The sequence below is a fragment of the Miscanthus floridulus genome, chromosome 7 (genome assembly GCF_019320115.1).
Source record: "Miscanthus floridulus cultivar M001 chromosome 7, ASM1932011v1, whole genome shotgun sequence".
Taxonomy (NCBI): Eukaryota; Viridiplantae; Streptophyta; class Magnoliopsida; order Poales; family Poaceae; genus Miscanthus; species Miscanthus floridulus.
The window spans coordinates 5596251-5619519 of NC_089586.1; the positions used below are offsets into that span (position 1 = coordinate 5596251).

A 23269-nucleotide genomic window follows, 5' to 3' on the forward strand; every position below is an offset into this window, starting at 1 on the left:
TACCAACATGTCACACATGACTAAAGAACACCAGAAAACCTAGTGTCCATGACCAAATAAATTCTTTTAATGCATTTCTTAATTTATTTTAGATAACAAGGTGACTTAATGAACATATACCAAAAGTATACAATAAATTCTACAAAAATTACAGTGGCTCACATATCCTCTCAATAGTCTACTGTACAAATTTTACTCAATTTGAATATGTATAGCAACCTCTATGAAAAGAACAAGTTGCTAAAGCAAGAAATCATATGAGAGCGAGATAAACCAATAACTCACTCATACTTCACCCAATACTCATGAAATTTTTACCACACATCAACTATCACATGAGTAGCATGCCACAAAAATTTCACTTCATTTGGAGCCCAAGATCTACAGTTATGGAAAATAACAAATTCAACTAGCATTACAACCTTACTGCACAAATCTATTTTTACCGCAAAATATTTAAACTAAAACATGCCATATTATAGATCCACTGCATAGACAATTTCACAACGATTCCAAAAAGTCCTCATTTACTATTTTACGAATTTTCTATGATTTACTATGAATTTTCAAAGTTCCTGCAAAACAATTACAAACCAGTCCTTATGGCACTATTCACATAAGTCTATAACATTGCAGATAGGACCCTCCCTTTCTCCTAATTGTTGCGCGAAGCCCTCCACGTGAATCAAAGCAGAGGAGGCCGTCGGAGGCTCGCGGTGCCGGCCAGAGGAGGCTTCTCAGCGGCGGTGGAGTGGCGGTGCAGTGCCAGGGGGCCCACGCGCACCTGCTGGTGGCCACGGCTTGCTCTGCGATAGCTTGAGGCAGCGCGGCCACACGTTCAGGCGGTAGCCACGACAGGCGCTCCGATGGTGGCGTGTTACAGGCAGCGGTACCGCCGGGTAAGGAGGCACGGCGAGGCAGTGCGAGGTGGGGAAGGATCCCAGGTGGTCGATTGGGCAGTAGGGTGCTGGTGGCGGTCTGACTTGGAGCTCCGCTCCCTGTCCATGGCGGATGCCGACGGAAAGCAGAGAGACGAGGTGAACAGAAGAGGCATCGGGAGGAGGAGAATGGAGAGGGCAGGGACAGGCTCGGGTTCTTTACATCGCGAGCGTGGGTGAGGTGGCAGCCATGCAAGCAGCGAGGGCGAGCGAGCGCAACACGCGGACGGCAGCTCCTGTGCACGGTGTCGGCACTGTTGCAGCGAATTCAAATTTCCAACACTACCTCGAACGTACCACTGAAACTCATACTTCGTGTCTCCATAGCTCCTAAACCACGACGAATTAGCAAAAACTCTATTAATAAAAGTTGTAGATCTATATACCAGCTCCAACTTTTATTAAAGCTTCAAAGTCTAATTAGGCCTGGTTAGAGAGATAGAAGGACCTAAAGTGCGGTATACGAAACTGAAAATTCAGGTTCTGTCCATTAGGGACTTAGCCAAATTTTTGAGCTCCAAAACAGCCATGGATTCCAACTTGAGGGCTCGGTTTGACTTGCTTCAAAGCTGATCTAGCTCTTGACCATTAAACAAAGTTTGTTCTACTCTACTCAAACTTCAACTTTGATTTAAGGTGCAACTCCATACAAGCACTATAAGTGATTGGTCAACATAGGTCAAATTAGCATCACGGTAAAGCTTAAATCCAAGTTTTAGACCGATGGAGGTATTTTCTTGTCCTCCGCTCAACACAAACCCTTCATGACTTTTGTTGTAGAGTTTATCTAGAGTCATTTGGGCATGGTTGCAAGATTTGGTTGATGATCGAGAATTCCATTCACTTTATAAAATAATTCAAGCAAGGACATAACTTGTCATTTCATGTGACTTCTGGATTCCAAACTTCATGAAACTTTTCTATGGATCAATATAGAGGGATATTGATGTGAGACACATGAAACAAGTACACCTAGCATTTCCCAAGCATACTTTTTAGAAAAGGGCAGCAGGTAAGCAATGGTGAATGGTCCAAGTTTAAGTGGTGGCTCATTTTCATATGTTTGACCTAACATCTCCATCACCACTTAACATGCCATGTTTGAGCTTAAACCCATTGCTTAACTGGTGACAAACACCTAGGGTGTTATAGCCCTCCCCCCTTAAAAGAATCGCGTCCCGAGATTCAGGACGAAAGACTTTTATGGAAGAGAGACATGCTACCAGTTTCCAATATCAGCGATAGCTTTAGGCTACATAGCTTCAAGCATAAGAGAGGCTAATTTGGTCAAGACACTTTCTGATACTTGTCCTTTGTAGTTAGTTTTGTCTGAAGAATTTGCTTCGTTGGCCTTCATGAAGTATTGTTACTTTGGGAGGAATCCAGGATAGCAATGTCCTACGTACTTCATCCTTGATGTACGAAGAGTGATACAAACATAGACTAAATACTTGCAGCATCTACTTCCCAAGTGGATATAGCACAGACCATAAGGACTTTGCACTAGACCGTAGCCTGTTGACGGATATTCCTTGCAATGGTGCTATATTTGTTCCCATGGTTTGAAAAGCAGTTCTCTACAAAAATGGCTTGAGCACAACTTTTCGTAAAGGATGTGATCATAGATAGGGTAAACCGCCTTTGAGGGTATGAGAAGCTAGTTAACCAATATCCAAACTAGTTGTAGCGGTACAATCACTTAGATGTCAACTGATGGAAAGCTACATAATGTTCCATGTGTGTAGTGCTCTTTCTCTGATAACAATATTATATGGTCTGAGTCTGCTGAGTGAGTGGTAAACATAGTAGCTAACTCTGTCGGCTCAACGTTCTCGATGATCATTCCTTAGGGAGCCTTCGTATCCAAGTTGCAACAGTGATCTAGGTTGAATCTGATGCAACCTCTTGGGTAAAAACACCTTAAGGTACCAAAGGCATGTCAGCATTAGAGAACCATTGATGCAGAAGGATGTTAGTGAGGCTTGGAGGACAACACAAGTTGCAAGTAATCACAAAACTAGGGACTAGTTCACTACCAAGTAGGTTGAGCACAATTTGCCTTCGTGGTGCAGTTGCACAGCAAGTTGGGTTGACTTGCACCGTAGCAAAACCAGCTTTCTTGAACTATATTTAACATCAAGGCTTCCATTCTAAGGCCAATCAATATCTCAAAAACCATAATCCAAAAATCTACGGTTTGACACCTTTCTAATTGCTTTCGAATTGCAAGGGCACAATTTTGACTTCTAGAACACCTTGACTGCTCACACATTGCTGATCTAAGAGGGCAAAGGCAAGGCATATAGGGGTGCAATTAGTCTTCTCAAGGGTATGGAGGGTTGTCTAACAGCAATACACCTACAAGTTGTAATTTCTTGGTAGGAATGACAAACACAACTGTCTAATGCAAATGATGATCGCAGTCACAGCGAAATTGCAGATTCTATACCCTTTTGTTTTCTATTCATATCTCACAAACTACTGCTCCAATATGCACAAATTTGGGTGGACAGGTAGATTCATGGGTCTTCTAACTACTCACCAAAATTCAACTCAAATGGACACCGTTTGACCATCCAAATAATTCATCTACCAAAACTGTTGTGTTCTAAAATGGCAGCAAACCGAGCCGACAAGATATCTCTCAAATCTAATGTTTTACTCAACCAATACTCAAACCAACTTAAGACATTGAAGGGCCCTAAGCAAGGAATGAGATCACCAAGTTTGGGGTCAATCCAACTTCATTTGAGTCGCTAACCGCCGGCTTGAAGATAACCGGTTTAGTGCCACAAAATCTAAACATATTTCGTGTCCTCCCTTTTCTTCGCTCCACACATTGAGGTGTGTGTTTTGCACTCTCTAACCTTTCTCATAGCAGCAGCAGTCTTTCCCTAGCTGAGGATGGGGGCTAGAGTTTTCCTCACATGCTTCTCTTAGGAAACAATCTCAACCGTTGATTTAGACACCAACTCGATGATGCGCAAGCATTTAACTGGTGGGATGTTTTCGCAGGGCACAAAGCATTATTCCACATGTAGGGCATTTCTACATTGACAAGGAACCATTCCTATATATCCTTTGGCACTTCATCCAATAGAGTTCGGACACATGTGTTAGTGGCACCTTGGGGCATAAAGATGCTGACTAAAACTAGGGACGTGCTTTCGCTAGCTCCTACCTAGCCGATACAACGTCTTGTACTATATACGTGACTGTCCATGATGGAATTGACTTGATAGCACCTTTGGAGAAGAAGTAGCACTTGCATTGCGGGGCCAGGTTTGCTGTTTCCTTGATCAACATTGTTCTGTGAGATCTGGCCTTCATAGTTACCAAATAGTCGTTACCTAACTGAAGACTAACTTTCTTACTGGTAACAAATCAGTTGTCCCTCAACACTAAAAAGGTTCCAAATCTTCACTCTTGATAATAAAAATTGTGGTCAAAGCCTACAGATGGTCGCCATTGAAGTCAGCAGAAAGGGGTCACACCAAAGAAGGTCGGTTGATCACCTTGCACATAAAGGTCAAGACTTGGACAGGAAGCTCATGAGCACTAGGTGACCTACTATAGCACATAATATCCTAGTCCATTTACCTTCTGACTGATAACTTGTTCAACCTTAAGTGTGGTGCACCTTTCTGATCTAATGAAAATGACATAAGTTGCTCACTAGATGATCGACGTCATTACAGGGACAGTCACATGGAGTAGAGTCACTTGTCTACCCTCTTGCAGTCTGTTTATGTTCCTGTTAGTGACCTGTTCTTCGAAGGTTAATCGTTGGACTACTCCAGAAGGAATTCCTATTGCATCTAGTTCGACATATAGATCTCTTGACATGATAAGGAGAGATAACCAAGGAAGAGCTCAAGTGAGAATAACATATCAGTGTAGTTCTGTAATGGATCATGACTAGAAACCTTGATACCAGTGCGTGCCGAGCAGCACAGCCTTGTGTGTGCGCCCACAGGAGGCTCTCGGTTTCATCACGGCACCATAGAATGTTAATCGTAACACCATTACTGAACTGACAACCAAAGTGAAATTTCCAGTGGCGCCAATTAGATTGTAAGAACAAGTATTGTGCAAAAGAGGGATAGCAAACAAGGATAGTCACAAGGTTTGGAATCAACAAGGAGGCGATTTGAAGATCAAAACACAGCGCAAGAGAACATAGCTTAATTGCCAAAGACAACTAAGTATGAGATTCTTGTTTAAATTCCATGCACGCCTCGCGTCTACCAAGGTGATTACCAGAAGAAAGAGTATCATAAGATCCGGTCATGTTGAGCAACAACATGAGACCAAGACTGATAGACATCCCGAGACATGGGAAGGTTGGAGACAAAATAAACAAGATTCAAGGGACAGAGCCAAGGCACTGACTAAGGATTCAGTTGATAAGGCAACAACATGATCTATGAGGAAAAGGTTCCAAAGCAGGGTAGATAGCGATTAGCATTGCACTAGCTCATCAGTAGAAGAAGGAGCAATGAGATCTAACAAGGATTTTTGAGCAAGGTCCTCCCACACAGGAGCGGGACAACCACAAAACATGCGAGCAAAGAAGGGGGCTAAGCTTGGGTCGAAGGTCAAGCAAAGGCAGGGATAAAGGTCTTTGTAGCGCAACGTTCAAGGGCTAGCAACCACATGTACAGGCTCAGGCTCCTAAGAGAGAACTTAATTGAAAATGACAACCATGAGATTACCAAAACTTGGACGTGGTTCTAGGATAGCGCTCTTCAACACTCGTATGCTTACCGAGGACAAAAGGGGTGATAACTATGACACTAATTAGATAACAAGCATACATACCCACCACTTGGCTAAACTAGAGGACATTATAGGTTAAGCATGTAACCACAATTATTTCTAGCAAGGCTAAGCACACACTTTTCTCAAGCACTTCCTATTCAAACAACATGGAACAAGGCATTCTTGTTTAACTCCACACAAGGAAGATAGTGCAATACATCGACCACAAGTTACTTAGTACTTAGAACAAAGGAAGGGAAGCATATTTATGCACAAGCACAATCATGATGCATGCTTGTCCTATTCGTCCTCATGAAATTGCCAGCCTAAGGTGGCAATCACATTCTATGATGGTGGCATAACACGTACTCTCTTGATATATAGCTAGTCGTCAGCTACATTCAATCTACGCATTCGTGGTTAGCATACCTGCAGGCAAATTCATTACAACCCATCCCCATAAGAGACAAATAAGCACACAATGAAAGTAGTAAACTAAGATACTCTCCATATATACATCCCCAGATTTATATACTTTGATATCCATAGCTACCCGATAAATATACCCGCAATTAAGTACCTTCATATATACATGTGTGTAACATGTAAATATTCCAGTAACCATAGCTAACTCTCCCCTAGACCGACAATTGGATGATCATGCTCTCACAACTCACACTTACCTAGACGTAGAGGCAATTGATCCATACATTACCATCCAAGCGGATGGCATCCATACTATAGCACGCCGTATGGACGACGAAAGTAAAAACCCCCATGTTAGTACTTAGATAGCCACCTAATAGTCCTTAACTGGGCATAAAGGAGGATGTCACTAGCATAGTTTTGCAAATAAGTTTTGACAAATTTGCCTGTAGCTAAAGTTTTAGTTAAAATAGACTTTTTAAAACCAAAACTTGGCTTTTAAAACTATGTACCTGATAGTATTATGCTTAATCTCGCTCTGATACCAGCTGTGACAGAACCGCCCAATTTATACAAGATCAAGTATGGCTGTCCCTGCTAACACGTTGATACGCGCATACTTTCACTCATATAAACCCGGTAGTCCGCCGAGTGTCCCAAAAGACCTCGGTAAATCAACATCACAACCAAGATCGTGTGATTAAGCAAATACACATCACATACATCGGGTTGTAGCGGAAATAATATTACAAAGGGGTTAACAAATAATAGTACAAGTTTGGGTTTCAAAACCAATTATTGAAAACAACATAGCTTTCAAATGATTACATTAATATAAGTTCCAAATACATTGCTAGCATAAGTGACATCATCCGACAAAAGCATATAGATGAGAAGTAAGTATAGAATCACCGAGCCCACCGGTGGTTAGCCACCATCATCAACAGGTCAAGAACATCACCTGCAACAAGGTGGGATAAACCCTGAGTACTCGAATGTACTCAGCCAGACTTACCCATCTTAAACTAAAATAAAGCGACACCAAGGATTATGCATGGCTTTCTTTATTGGGCTAGCTAACTTGTTTGCGAAAAGCATAAGCTATCATGAAGAAACCATTTTAAGTACTTTGCATCATCTTTATTATGACCTATCCATCTAGGTAAGCACCTATACTATAGCAATCACTTGATTAACCAATAACATCCAGTTACCAATTTAGATTTAGCATATCCCATATCATCTAGATAACCATCCTTGTTCCATAATAATTACTACAATGCCGTAACTTGAGTCAAGTGCTCATTATCTAGGAGCGATGGCGATTCGAATCGATTCCTAACCAGCTAGTGATTTATTCCTTACACAAACCTCACTCACCCGCTAAAGTGAGGTATCGGTCACTGAGTCAACTATCCAGGAATCTCGAGTTTGCTAGGAACCACATGTACCCGGGGCCGACCGACTGCCCTTTGGTCTTATCATCGCGCCCCTGTGTCCTACCACACCTGCTCCAGTACAGTGCACTGTGGCCAATCTACTCGGCCCGAATAATCTCCTAGCTTCGCGATCGAAAGGTACTTTATTCGGACAGCTAAATGTAAGGCATACGTTCAACATGACAAGAGGGACGAGCAACGATCGGTCCTTAATCGACACAGACGGAAAACTAACAGCACCCCAGAACCCTGTCTGGCTGCCTCCAACTTTTTCGTCCGGTCTCCAATTATCCATCACACATGGTTAATTCCAGGATATTATTCTTTCCATAGCTAAATTCTTCTAGTAACCACCTATAAATGTAGGTGACCGGAAATCACCAATCGCTACCGGTCTAAGCAAGGCTAAGCAGTTATTCGATCCTAACCTAACAGGGTAAAAAGGTAATAAGGTAGGCAAGGATAGTAATAAATGCATCAACGGCTTCAATCAACTCCTACAACTTAATGCAACAATATATAACTCATATATAGAAAGAATTGCTTTTATAAAGTAGGAGACTTAGAATGCTCCGGGGCTTGCCTGAGATCCGACACAAGTCAATTCAGTTAGCTTGCACCATCCTGGTGACATCATAGGTCCTAACACTTGCTTAGCCCTTCCACCTTCAGGATAGATCCATCAAACACTATCTTCGGGTTTGGCTCCACATCTCATCCTTCACGTGGTGCATCTAGCGTACCTAGATGAGATGCAATATGCAAGTGCATAAATATGAAGAATAGTACCATGAGACGCATCACAAAATAGCAAGCAAGACAAGCATAGTTTACACTAACACACTTAAGTACTTTGCGATGCCTAACTTAAACATCACACAATCAATTATGCTAAGATAGCAAAGAAGACGACAACACCAAGCATGACATAAGTTTCCTAAGATCTCAGGTACTCTAACTCAATCATCATTCAAGGCATAAGTCACACTTAACAATATACAAGCAAACACTATAATTGGAATCAGCCAATTTCTGGACATGCAAGCAGCGGCTATAAGATTTAGCTATAACTAGAGTTACACAAATCCAAATGACTTGCAAGAAGACATTTTGGAAAGCTTATGAAATTATCTACATTTTATCTATAACCATCACAGCATAATTCCCAAGTTAAGTAGGTTGAAATTATACCTTTATAGAAACTGGTTCATACAAAACAGAGAGCAACAAATCCTGTATTCTAACTTTAAACAGTTGTAACTCAAACACTACTCAGCCAAATGATACCAAATTTTAACAGCATATAGATACATAAATTATCTACAACTTTTGTATAAACAAGTTTCACAACAAAGCACATTATCATGAAGAACTTTGCTAAGTTCCTAAATCTGTCCATAAACCACATTTGCAAGAAAATAAATATTAACTTATGTTGCAAACACATAATTAGGCAAAACCATCTTTACCAATATGTCACACATGACTAAAGAACACCAGAAAACCGAGTGTCCATGACCAAATAAATTCTTTTAATGCATTTCTTAATTTATTTTAGATAACAAGGTGACTTAATGAACATATACCAAAAGTATACAATAAATTCTACAAAAATTACAGTGGCTCACATATCCTCTCAATAGTCTACTGTACAAATTTTACTCAATTTGAATATGTATAGCAACCTCTATGAAAAGAACAAGTTGCTAAAGCAAGAAATCATATGAGAGCGAGATAAAACCAATAACTCACTCATACTTCACCCAATACTCATGAAATTTTTACCACACATCAACTATCACATGAGTAGCATGCCACAAAAATTTCACTTCATTTGGAGCCCTAGATCTACAGTTATGGAAAATAACAAATTCAACTAGCATTACAACCTTACTGCACAAATCTATTTTTACCGCAAAATATTTAAACTAAAACATGCCATATTATAGATCCACTGCATAGACAATTTCACAACGATTCCAAAAAGTCATCATTTACTATTTTACGAATTTTCTACGATTTACTATGAATTTCCAAATTTCCTGCAAAACAATTACAAACCAGTCCTTATGGCACTATTCACATGAGTCTATAACATTGCAGATAGGACCCTCCCTTTCTCCTAATTGTTGCGCGAAGTGCTCCACGTGAATCAAAGCAGAGGAGGCCGTCGGAGGCTCACGGTGCCGGCCAGAGGAGGCTTCTCGGCGGTGGTGGAGTGGCGGTGTAGTGCCAGGGGGCCCGCACGCACCTGCTGGTGGCCACGGCTTGCTCTGCGATAGCTTGAGGCATCGCGGCCATGCGTTCAGGCGGTAGCCGCGACAGGCGCTCCGACGGCGGCGCGTTATAGGCAGCGGTACCACCGGGTAAGGAGGCATGGCGAGGTAGTGCGAGGTGGGGAAGGATCCTGGGTGGTCGATTGGGCAGTAGGGTGCTTGGTGGCGATCTAACATGGAGCTCCGCTCCCTGTCCATGGCGGACACCGGCGGAAAGCAGAGAGACGAGGCGAACAGAAGAGGCATAGGGAGGAGGAGAATGGAGAGGGCAGGGGCAGGCTCAGGCTCTTTACATCGTGAGCGTGGGTGAGGTGGCGGCCATGCAAGCAACGAGGGCGAGCGAGCGCAACACGCGGACGGCAGCTCTTGTGCACGGTGTCGGCACTGTTGCAGCGAATTCAAATTTCCAATACTACCTCGAACGTACCACTGAAACTCATACTTCGTGCCTCCGTAGCTCCTAAACCACGACGAATTAGCAAAAACTCTATTAATAAAAGTTGTAGATCTACATACCAGCTCCAACTTTTATTAAAGCTTCAAAGTCTAATTAGGCCTGGTTAGAGAGATAGAAGGACCTAAAGTGCGGTATACGAAACTGAAAATTTAGGTTCTGTCCATTAGGGACTTAGCCAAATTTTTGAGCTCCAAAACAGCCATGGATTCTAACTTGAGGGCTCGGTTTGACTTGCTTCAAAGCTGATCTAGCTCTTGACCATTAAACAAAGTTTGTTCTACTCTACACAAACTTCAACTTTGATTTAAGGTGCAACTCCATGCAAGCACTATAAGTGATTGGTCAACACAGGTCAAATTAGCATCACGGTAAAGCTTAAATCCGAGTTTCAGACCGATGGAGGTATTTTCTTGTCCTCCGCTCAACATGAACCCTTCATGACTTTTGTTGTAGAGTTTATCTAGAGTCATTTGGGCATGGTTGCAAGATTTGGTTGACGATCAAGAATTCCATTCACTTTATAAAATAATTCAAGCAAGGACATAACTTGTCATTTAATGTGACTTCTGGATTCCAAACTTCACGATACTTTTCCATGGATCAATATAGAGGGATATTGATGCGAGACACATGAAACAAGTACACCTAGCATTTCCCAAGCATACTTTTTAGAAAAGGGCAACAGATAAGCAATGGTGAATGGTCCAAGTTTAAGTGGTGGATCATTTTCATATGTTTGACCTAACATCTCCATCACCACTTAACATGCCATGTTTGAGCTTAAACCCATTGCTTAACTAGTGACAAACACCTGGGGTGTTACAGACTCAAACGAAGTTGGATTGACCCCAAACTTGGTGATCTCATTCCTTGCTTAGAACCCTTCAATGTCTTAAGTTGGTTTGAGTATTGGTTGAGTAAAACATCAAATTTGAGAGATATCTTGTCGGCTCAGTTTGCTGCCATTTTAGAATAGAGCAGTTTTGGTAGATGAATTGTTTGGATGGTCAAACGGTGTCCGGTTGAGTTGAATTTTGGTGAGTAGTTAGAAGACACATGGATCTACATGCCCACCAAAATTTGTGCATATTGGAGCTGTAGTTTGTGAGATATGAATAGAAAACAAAAGGGTACGGAATCTGCAATTTCGCTGTGACTACAATCATCCTTTGCATTAGACGGTTGTGTTTGTAATTCATGCCAAGAAATTACAACTTGTAGGTGTATTGCTGTTAGACAACCCTCCATACCCTTGAGAAGACTAATTGCACCCCTATGTGCCTTGCTTTTGCCCTCTTAGATCAGCAATGCGTGAGCAGTCAAGGTGTTCTAGAAGTCAAATTGTGCCCTTGCAATTCGAAAGTAATTGGAAAGGTGTCAAACAATAGATTTTTGGATTATGGTTTTTGAGATATTGATTGGCATAAGAATGGAAGCCTCGACGTCAAATATAGTTTAAGAAAGCTGGTTTTGCTATGATGCAAGTCAACCCAACTTGCTGTGCAGCTGCACCACGAAGGCAAATTGTACTTAACCTGCTTGGTAGTGAATTAGTCCCTAGTTTTGTGATTACTTGCAACTTGTGTTGCCCTCCAAGCCTCGCTAACATCCTTCTGCATCAATAGTTCTCCAATGCTGACATGCCTTTGGTGTCTTCCATGTGTTTTACCCAAGGGGTTGCCTCAGATACAACTCAGATAACTGTTGCCACTTAGATTCTAAGGTTCCCTTAGCTAATGAGCATCGAAATTGCTAGGTAGACAAAGTCAGCTATCACATTCATCTTCACTCAATAGACTCAGATAATACAATATTGTTATCAGAGAAAGAGCACTGCACACATGGAACATTATGTAGCTTTTCATCAGTTGACATCTGAGTGATTGCACCGCTACAACCAGTTTGGATATTGGTTAACTAGCTTCTCATACCCTCAAAGGATGTTTACCCCACCTATGAGCACATCCTTTATGAGAAGTTATGCTCAAGCCACTTTAGTAGAGAACTGCTTTTCAAACCTTAGGAGCAAATATAACACCATTGTAAGGAATATCCGTCAACCGACTGCGATCTAGTGCAAAGTCCATATGATATGTGCTATATCCACTAGGGAAGTAGATGTTATAAGTATTTAGTCTATGCTTGTATCACTCTTTGGACATCAAGGATGAAGTACCCAGGACAGTGCTATCTTGGATTCCTCCCAATGTAACAATGCTTTATGGACGCCAATGAAGGAAATTCTTCAGACAACAACTTACGACAAAGAGCAAGTATCAGAAAGTGTCGTGACCAAATTAGCCTCTCTAATACTCTGAAGTTAAATAGCCTAATGCTATCACTGATGTTGGAAACTAGATGACATGTTTCTCTTCCCTTAAAAGTCTTTCGCACCGAATCTCGGGACACGATTCCTTTAAGGGGGGAGGGCTGTAACACCCTAGGTGCTTATTACCAGTTAAGCTGTGGGTTTGAGCTCAAACATGACAGATTAAGTGACGATGAAGATGTCAAGGTCAAACCTTTGGAAATGAGCCCCAACCTAAACTCGGATATTGCACCCTTGCTTTACATATAGGCCCTTTTCAGGATATATGTTTGGCTAGTGTTATTGGAATATCTTCATATGTCTCACATCAATATCCATCTATATTGATCACTGGAAAAGTTTCATGAAGTTTGGAATAAAAAAGTCACATGAAATGATAAGTTATATCCTTATTGGAATGACTTTACTAAGTGCTTGAATTGCACTATTAAGTGAATGGAAATGTAGGTCATCAACCAAACCTTGCAACCTTACCCAAATGACTCTATATGAACTCTACAACAAAAGTCATGAAAGGTTCATGTTGGGCAAATGCCAAGAAAATGCTCCAATGAATCAAAAAGAATAATCTAAGCTTTATCGTGATCCTACTTTGGTCAAAGTAGAACTGTAGGTTTTATACAAGCTTTGATGTTCAACCTTAAATAAAAGTTGTAGTTCATATTATGTAGAAGAAACTTTGTTTTTGCACTAAGACCTAGATCAGCTTGGAAATAAGTCAAACAGAGGTCACAAGATTGAATCTAATGCAGTTTTTAGCGCTTGGAAATATTCTAAGTCTGGAATTTCATTGACATCAGCATTGGTGTCTCGCGTTCTCTGAAATTCGTTAAGCAACTTGAGTTGGTCCAAAAATAAAAGTTGAAGGTTATATTAGGGAGAAGAGCATGCAAAAAGTTGGAACCCGTTTGGCTTCGTGTTGATAATTCTGAGTTTTTCCTAATCACCGTCTTCATGCTAACAAACCAAAGTTAGGAGCACGTTATCTGCTAAACCATAACCCTAATGACCATGAACCCTTAAGCAAAGTTGGAGAGCATTAGGTGTAGACCAAACTTCATTTTAGGCCCATGGACCAATTTGTATCCGATCCAGCCCAAAACAGCGTCCCACCTTCCCTACTCCGGCGCCTGCCACATGTTCGTCGGAATGCCAACGTGGCCACCGTGCATGGACGCCGCGCGCCCCCGTCCTTGCCACGTGCCCTACCCTCTCCTTGCCGCGGTGTCAAGCGCCCGAGCCCCTCTTGGCTTCCCTCACTCTTTCCCTGCCCTCCCACTCGCCCTCGCTCTCTGACAGCGACCGCACCGTGGCCGCCATGGCCGAGCTCCGAGCTCACCGGTGCCGCGGCTGTTTTCCCCTCTGTCAGCCCCCTCGCTCCGCACGAGCACAACCATCAGCTTCGCCTCCCTCTCCTACACTCCATGCTCATGTTCGCCGTCCAAAACCTTGCTGGAAGCACCGCAGTCATCGGCCGCCGTCGCCTCTAAGCGCCGGTGCACGTGGCCGGGAGACTACGGGCCACCTCGGGCTGAGTTGAGCATCCCTACGCGTGCGCGCGAGGCTCCTGGTGCTTCCCCACCATTCTCCCGCCGTCGCCGGCCCTTCTCCGGCCGCCACCGGCCGATTCCCCAGCATCCACTGTTCAAGTTCACGTCAGGGACACCGTGCTAGAATTCGACAAAGGGAAGGGGTCTAATTGCAAAGTCTGTGACTCAAATGAATAGTGCCGATAAGGACCTATTTGCAGTAAATTTGCTGAATCTTTGGAAATTCATAGTAATTCATAGAAAAATCGTAAAATAGCAAATGAGGACTTTTTGGAATTCTTGTGAAATTATCTATGCACTAGATCTATAATATGGCATGTTTTAGTTTAAATATTTTGTGGTAAAAATAGATTTGTGCAGTAAGGTTGTAATGCTAGTTGAATTTGTTATTTTCCATAACTATAGATCTAGGGCTCCAAATGAAGTGAAATTTTTGTGGCATGCTACTCATGTGATAGTTGATGTGTGGTAAAAATGTTATGAGTATTGGATGAAGTATGAGTGAGTTATTGGTTTATCTCGCTCTCACATGATTTCTTGCAATAGCAAATTGTCTTTTTCATAGAAGTAACTATACTTATTGAAATGGTATGAAATTTGTACAGTAGACTATTGAGAGGATATGTGAGCTACTGTAATTTTTGTAGTATTTATTGTGCATTTTTTGTATATGTTCATAAATACACCTTGATGTCTAAATAAATTAAGAAATGCTTTAAAAAAATTATTTAGAGGTGAGCACCATGCTTTCTGGTGTTCTTTAGTCATGTGTGAAATGTTGGTAAAGTTGGTTTTTCCCAATTATGTATTTGCAACATAAGTTAATAATTATTTTCTTGCCGATGTGGTTTATGGATAGATCTGGGAACTTAGCAAAGTTCTTCATGATAATGTGCTTTGTTGTGAAACTTGTTTATACAAAAGTTGTAGATAATTCATGTATCTAGCTTCTATTAAAATTTGGTGTCATTTGGCCAAGTAGTTTAAGAGTTATAGCTATTTAAAGTTGGGTTACAGAATTGATTGCTCTCTGTCTTGTTTATACCAGTTTATGTAAATGGGTATATTTGACTTAGTTAGCTTGAGAATCATGCTAAGATAATTAAATATGAATTGTAGAAAATTTCGTAAGCTTTCCATAATGTCCTATTGCATGGCTATTGGATTTGTATAACTCTAGTTATGATCCAAACATGAAGCTATTGTTTCTAGTCCAAAAATAGACATATGCTAGTTGTGGTTGTTTACTCCATGTGTTGCTAAGTGTGGCTTATGCCCTTGTTGCTGGTGAAGTTATGATACTTGTGACCTTGTTAAACTTGTGCCATGCTTGATGTGCTTGCTCTCTATAGTTAGTTGTGGGATGCTAGTTAAATAGCTATTGGTGTCCATGTCTTGCATAATCTTGTGTTTGTCTTGAATGCTTATGTGATGCATCTTGTGTTACCATTCATCATATTCATACACATGCATCTTGCATCTCATTTAGGTACGCTAGATGAACCACGTGAAGGATGTGATATGGAGCTGAACTCGAAGATTGGGTTTGGTGGATCTATCCCGAAGATGGAAGGACTACGCAAGTGCTAGGACCAGAGATGTCACCAAGACGGTGCAAGCTAACTGAACTGACTTGTGTCGGATCCTAGGCAAGCCCCAGAGCATTCTAAGTCTCCTACTTTATAAAAACAATTCTTTCTATATATGAGTTTATATATGTTTGCATTAAGTTGTAGGAGTTGATTGAAGCCATTGATGCATTTATTACTATCCTTGCCTACCTTATTACCTTTTTACCCTGTTAGGTCAGGATCGAATAACTGCTTAGCCTTGCTTAGACCGGTAGCGATCGGTGATTTCCGGTCACCTACATTTATAGGTGGTTACTGGAAGAATTTAGCTATGGAAAGAATAATATCCTGGAATTAACCATGTGTGATGGATAATTGGAGACCGGACGGAAAAGTTGGAGGCAGCCAGACAGGGTTCTGGGGTGCTATTAGTTTTCCGTCTGTGTCGATTAAGGACCGATCGTTGCTCGTCCCTCTTGTCATGTTGAACGTATGCCTCACATTTAGCTGGCCGAATAAAGTACCTTTCGACCGCGAAGCTAGTGACACTATTCGAGCCGGGATAAACTCGAATTGGTAGACTAGTGCTGAAGGGGGTATGACGGGGACACAAAGAGTGAGCCCAAGGTGCGCCCTGGCTGTCGGGCGGTCCCTGGGTAGTGTGGTCCATGACTGTTATCCCACGGCTACTTGGAAAGTGTCATTAGTGATCTGTAGCTCACTTGATCGGTGAGTGTGGTTTGTATGAGGAATAAATCACCAGCTGGTTAGGAATCGATTCGAATCGCCATCGCTCCTGGATAGTGAGCACTTGACTTGAGCTACAACATCGTAGTAATTATGATGAAACACTGATGGTTATCTAGATGGTATGGGATATGCTAAATCTAAGTTGGTAACTGGATGTTATTGGTTAATCAAGTGATTGCTATAGTATAGGTGCTTACCTAGACGGATAGGTCATAATAAAGATGATGCAAAGTACTTAAAATGGTTTCTTCGTGATAGCTTATGCTTTTCGCAAATGAGTCAGCTAGCCCACTAAAGAAAGTCTTGCATAATCCTTGGTGTCACTTTATTTCTGGTTTACGACGGGTAAGTCTAGCTGAGTATATTCGAGTAATAAGGGTTTATCCCACCATGTTGCAGGTGAAGTTCTCGACCTGTTGAAGATGGTGGCTAACCACCAATGGGCTCGGTGACTCTATGTTTACTTCTCATCTATATGCTTTTATCTGAGGATATCACTTATGCTAGCAATGTATTTGGAACTTATATTAATGTAAGCATTTGAAAGCTATGTTGTTTTCACTAATCGGTTTTGAAACCCAAACTTGTAATATTATTTGTGAACCCTTTTGTAATATTATTTCCGCTGCAACTCTACGTATGCGATGTGTATTTGCTTAATCACGCGATCTTGGTTGTGATGTTGATTTACCGAGGTCTTTTGGGATACTCGGCGGACTACTGGGTTTATATAAGTGAAAGTAGGTGCGTGTCAACGTGTTAGCGGGGACAACCATACTTGATCTTATATAAATTGAGTGGTTCTATCACATAGCTTATCCATAGATGTTTCACCAGTTGATTCTGATGAGGAGCAGGAACATGTTAGCGTGCAAGTGGAGCACGTAGATGATTAAGAAACTGAAATTATTGATAACAATGTTTATGATATTGTTCAGCACCCACCTCCTATTTTGCAGCCTCAAAATCAGTCTATTGCAGATCGTAGAACAAAGAGCAGTTGTGGACCTCGTCCACGTTTAATTAAGGAATGTGATATTGTTCATTATGCCTTAGTTGTGCTGAACAGGTTGAGAACACATTTTTTGGTATTGTTGCTATGCAAGATCTTGAGCTTGAGCAGTTAGATGTAAAGACTACGTTTCTACATGGAGAGCTTGAGGAGGAGATATACATGGACCAGCCAGAAGGGTTCATAGTACCTGGTAATAAGGATCATGTTTACAAATTAAAGAGGTCCTTATATGGTTTAAAACAGTCTCCTCGTCAATGGTATAAAATGTTTGATTCTTTTATGATGTCACATGGTTTTAAGAGGTCTGAATTTGATAGCTGTGTGTACATTAAATTTGTTGATGGATCACCTATATATTTGCTGTTATATGTTGATGATATGTTGATTGCTGCCAAGAGCAAGAAAGAAATCGCTACGTTGAAGAAATTATTGAGTAGTGAGTTTGAGATGAAGGATCTTGGTGCTGCTAAGAAGATTCTAGGTATGGAAATTATAAGAGACAGAAATTCTGGTTTATTATTTCTTAGTCAGTAAAGTTACATTAAGAAATTTCTTCATCGTTTCAACATACATGATGCAAAGTCTGTTAGTACTTCTATTGCTCCTCATTTCAAATTATCAGCTTTACAATGTGCTAGTACGGATAAGGATTTTTAGTACATGTCAAGAGTTCCATATTCTAACACTGTTGGTTCTTTGATGTATGCCATAGTTTGCTCTTGTCCTGATTTATCATATGCTATTAGTTTGGTTAGTAGATACATGGATAATCCTGGTAAAGAACATTGGAAGGCTATTCAGTGGATTTTTATGTACCTTCGTGGCACAACAAATGCTTATTTGAAGTTTGGCAGGACTGATAAGGGACTCACTGGCTACGTGGATTTAGATTTTGCTACTGATTTGGATAAGAGGAGATCTCTCACAGGTTATGTGTTTACTATTGGTGGTTGTGATGTGAGTTGGAGGGCAATATTGTAGCCCATTGTTGCCCTGTCTACCACTGAAGCAGAATACATGGCTATTGCTGAAGCATGTAAATAATCAGTTTGGTTGAAAGGTTTGTTTGCTGAGCTTTGTGGAGATGATTCTTGCATTAATTTACTTTGTGACAGTCAAAGTGCTATATGTCTCACTAAAGATCAGATGTTCCATGAGAGAACGAAGCACATTGATGTTAAATACCATTATGTTCATGATGTGGTTGCGCAAGGTAAGCTAAATGTATGCAAGATAAGCACACATGATAATCCTGCTGATATGTTGACAAAGCCAGTTTCTGTTGCTAAGTTTGAGCTTTGCTCAAGCTTAGTTGGTATAACTGTTTAGCCTAAGAGGCTATTTGGCACCGGAAGTATTTATTTGTTGTTTCAGAATGAAGGTTCATTTTATGCTATAAGAAGGAATTTGTCTCAAGGTGGAGTTTGTTGAGCTATGATCCAAATTCAAGCTTGGGTCGAAGCGAAGCGGCCCATTAACATTAAGAGGGACTACACCATCTATTAGTTCCGTATTGCTAATAGATAAGAGTGTGGGATTTTTTCTTCCTATATATACTTCATGTAAGCTATCGTCTTGGGATAAGAAAAGTTATAAATCTCCGACGTTTGTAACCTCACTCGATATAGTAAAGATTTGCTGGCTGGTGCTTGTGGTTTTTTTCCTTCCACTTTGAGAGGATTTTCCACGTTAAAATCTCGTGTCTCCTATGCTTGCTCTACCGTTCTTCGTCGTTTATATTGCCTATCGTTTCTAACATAATTACTAGTTGAGCTTAAAATTAACTCAAATTAGTTATGCCTAGATGAACACTTTTTGGCTAAAAAAATAGACAACCTATTGGTGCTCCTATTTAGATGCACTGTAACTAATTTTTAGCTAGCTAGTGATTACCACTTGCATCCAAACAAATTCTTAGATAGAGCATATAAAATAGCATGACGAATAGGAGTACATGTATTTTTATACTCCCTCTACTACATAAAAAGCGTTGTTATGCGATTTCGTACCGGTCAAACTTTATTAAGTTTTATTAAATTTGTATAAAATATTAACAACATTTACATCTCAAATAAATTTATTATGAAAATATAGTCAACACTCGTATCTCCAAATAAACTTATTATGAAAATAGATTCAATAATCTATCAAATGATACTAACTATGTATTATAAGTATTAATGTTTTCTCGTATATATTTTATTAAAATTGAAAGTGTTTGACTCCTAGAGAAGCGAGAGCGACATACAATTCTATAATCCAGTTTAGGCTACATGCAATTTTGGAAATTGTCTAAGTTTCTCACCAGGACTTCAAATTGGATATATATCTATATATGTGCATCTCGATCGATCATCTCAATGACTAAAACACAATGAAACCCAATTTTACAATTGAATAAAGCTTCGTAAACCGGCTTTGCCAATTTAGGAAGAAGTAGGCTCCCAGAACGAGGGTGGCCGGGTTTCTTCCAAAATCGACCGACCGACCGTTCCCCCGAATCAGTCGGGATTATATTCACCCAAAATAATTTTGCGTGCGAATTGAACAAAAGAAAAAGAGCAGGCCAGGCAGAGAGTGAAGTGTGAGTGTGAGATGGTAGTTGCAATTAGCTAGCTAGTCAATCATGTCAGTGTCGTGGTCTCGCTCAACAGCCGCGTCGCGTGCGAAGCCAACTCGATGTCAAAATGAACACACACTAACTACCAGAAGGCAGCCACATTTCTCCCGTTCCCACTCAGGCCCTATTTAGATTCCAAAAATTTTCACTCCAAAATGTCATATCGAATTTTGCGGCATATGCATACAGTACTAAATGTAGATGAAAAATAAAACTAATTACACAGTTGGGTGAGAAATCACGAGACAAAACTTTCGAACCTAATTAGTCCATAATTAGACACTAATTGCTAAATACAAACGAAAGTGCTACAGTAGCCAAAACCAAAAAATTTTGCCAACTAAACACGCCCTTAGCTAGAGAGCTAGTAGCTGGCTGATGTAGCTCCATCATCCCAAAGTCGTAATCGTAACCACGCCGCCGTCGATCGTGTCCTGCAAGCTGCTTGATTGCTTAGCTTAGCTTACTGGATAGATGAGCTAGCTAGCTAGAGAATAGTCGTCTGAACCGTACGTCGTCTCTATCCACCGCTTAATTGCATTGCTCTTGCTCATGTGGTTGGAGCTAGCTAGCTCCTGTATTTCAGTTCCCTCCATCGCTACCAAATAATAGCAACGCCCCGGCCGCCCGCGTGATCGAGTGACATGCCAGCCACGGCCCACGGTTAACCAACCAACCAACCTGCTTTTCAATGGAAATTAAACCTAGATATCTACCAATAATACCATCCATGAGTGGCAGTACCGTACGCGTACCAGGGATTATTATTAATTCTGGATTGGATTAATTGGGGAAGCAAGCAGCAGCACCACAGCCACATCCACAGGTGGCCGGGTGCATGATACTATGATGATATATGATGCATGATTTCTTCTTCAATTGCAATTGCAATCCTATCATCGTCGTCGCAAGCCGTCACTGCTCGTGCTCCAGCCTCGATATCGAGCTCGCCACACACACAGACACAGCTACCTCCGATCTCCTCCAGGGTCCAGGTCGCGTCGCCATGGTTCATCATAAACCACAGGTACGTTGGGTGGGGTGGGTGGGCTGCTTCCATCGTTCCTTGTCGATCCAACACCCATCATATCCATCAGTTGCTCGCTCGAGCTCGACCTGGAGCTCTCTCCATGTTCATCTTCATCAGAGCTGCCTTTAATTTCGATCCGTCCAGCAGGCTAGTCTATTATTCGATTGATTCGATCTGCTGCCTGTGCGCGCAGGGCTCCACTTTGCCGATGGGAGACGATGGCGGCCTTTCCATGCTGGAACATGGCGGCACATTATTATTATCTGTTGTAGCTGTAGATGATCAGGGGCAGGTGCAGGTGCAGGGCCATCAAGAAGAAGAAGTAGACCACGACGACATCTCCTCCTCCTTGTCATCGTCCTCGTCCTCACCCACCGGGAATAAGCATAAGCAGACGAGCTGCCTTCTGCCAGCACGCAGCCTGAGATCAACAGATGAAGCATGTCATAGCCAGCAAGCAGACGGCGGCGGCGGCCGGTCGCTGTCCTTCTCCAAGATCTTCAGCTTCAGAATATGGGCGCCCGCCGGCGCATCCCTGTCCAGCTCCACCTTGGATGATTACATTATTGATCAACACCAACTTGAGCATGCTGCTGCTGCCGGTGCCGGTGCTGGTGCTGCCAAGGATAAGAACAAGGACGAGGAGGAGAAGCTGAAGCAGGTATGCCGCTCGCAGTCCGTGCCAGCTACGAGCGTCGCCAGGCGATTCAGCAGCACCGCAAAAGGAAAAGGGTCGAGGAGAGTGGCAGACTCCAGCTCTCTCAGGCGGCTCAGAGTGGTTCCGCTGCGTGTTCCTCTTCATCCTCCTCCTCCTCTAGATCAGGCCACAAGCGCCACAGCCGGAGGAGAAGAGGAGGAAGAAGAACAACAGGAGGAACAAGATATCGCCGCCGAGGAGGCGGTGTGCCGCATCTGCATGGTAGCCCTGTCGGAGGAGGCGGTGCTCAAGCTGGAGTGCTGCTGCAAGGGCGAGCTGGCCCTGGCGCACAGGGCCTGCGCCATCAAGTGGTTCAGCATCAAGGGCAACGGCACCTGCGACGTGTGCAGCCAGGAGGTGCTCAACCTTCCAGTCACCCTGCGGCGCCTGCCGGACCCTGACGACCCTGCCCGTCCACCATCCGTCGTTCAGGCCGCGGTGGCTCTGGCTCAGGCACAGGCGCAGCTGCTGCAGGGCACTACGCAAGCTGATGGTGGTGCTGGTGATCCTACCGCAACCACCACCAGCAGATACAGCAGCTACAGGGTGTGGCACGGCACGCCAATCCTCGTCATCGTCAGCATGCTCGCCTACTTCTGCTTCCTGGAACAACTGCTGGTCAGTTGCTTGCTGCCTGCTCTCTACTCTCTACTTCTGCTTCCTCCTTCCTGGAACAGCGGCTGATCAGAATGAAAATGGAAATGCAGGTCGGCGACCATGGCACGGCGGCTCTGGCCATCTCCTTGCCCTTCGCCTGCATCCTTGGCCTCTTCTCCTCCCTAACCACAACAAAGATGGTGTCCAGGAGATATGTATGGTTGTACTCTGCAGTGCAGTTCCTCTTCATTGTGCTCTTCACGCACATCTTCTACAGATACGTAAGAACCTAGCTTGATCCATCATCTTTAGACTTTAGGTCCATGCATCTCTCTACCACTGTCCACGCATTTGATCATGTCATCATCCTGCTGTGCTGTGGTGTGGTGTGTGAACCAATCAACCAATCCAAGCAGGTGCGGATGCAAGCCGTGATCGCCATCATCCTGTCCACCTTCGCGGGCTTCAGCGTCGCCATCTGCACCAACTCCGCCCTCCTCCAGATTCTCAGATGGAGGGCCAGGCACGCTGTGGCATCGCCCACCACAACCGCTACAGCTGCCGACGCTCAGGGCCACGGTTCCAGTTCCAGGGACAGGGGGCCACCAGTGGCAATGGCAGTGGCAGTGGCAGTGGCAGAGCCAGACATTGAGATCGCTCTGCCTCCTGCTCATGCATAGAGCGCTCCCCTTCACTATAGTATCATCCAGTCGTCATCAGATCTCTCTGTATATATATTCCATTCCATTCCAGGGGAGTTCGCTCCAGCTCCAGCTCCAGCTAGCATTGTTTGTTTGTGTGTGTATATAATAA

The 23269-nt window shown here is 42.5% G+C and overlaps 1 protein-coding gene across 1 annotated transcript; it reads left to right on the plus strand.

The window, feature by feature from the left end:
- Nucleotides 1–20755: 20755 nt before the first annotated feature.
- LOC136466448 (uncharacterized) lies at nucleotides 20756–23223 on the plus strand. Its single transcript, XM_066464860.1, has 4 exons — nucleotides 20756–21159; nucleotides 21356–22477; nucleotides 22567–22737; nucleotides 22873–23223. The coding sequence occupies exons 1-4, from the start codon at nucleotides 20989–20991 to the stop codon at nucleotides 23134–23136; spliced, it is 1728 nt and encodes a 575-aa protein (XP_066320957.1). The 5' UTR covers nucleotides 20756–20988; the 3' UTR covers nucleotides 23137–23223.
- Nucleotides 23224–23269: the final 46 nt, after the last annotated feature.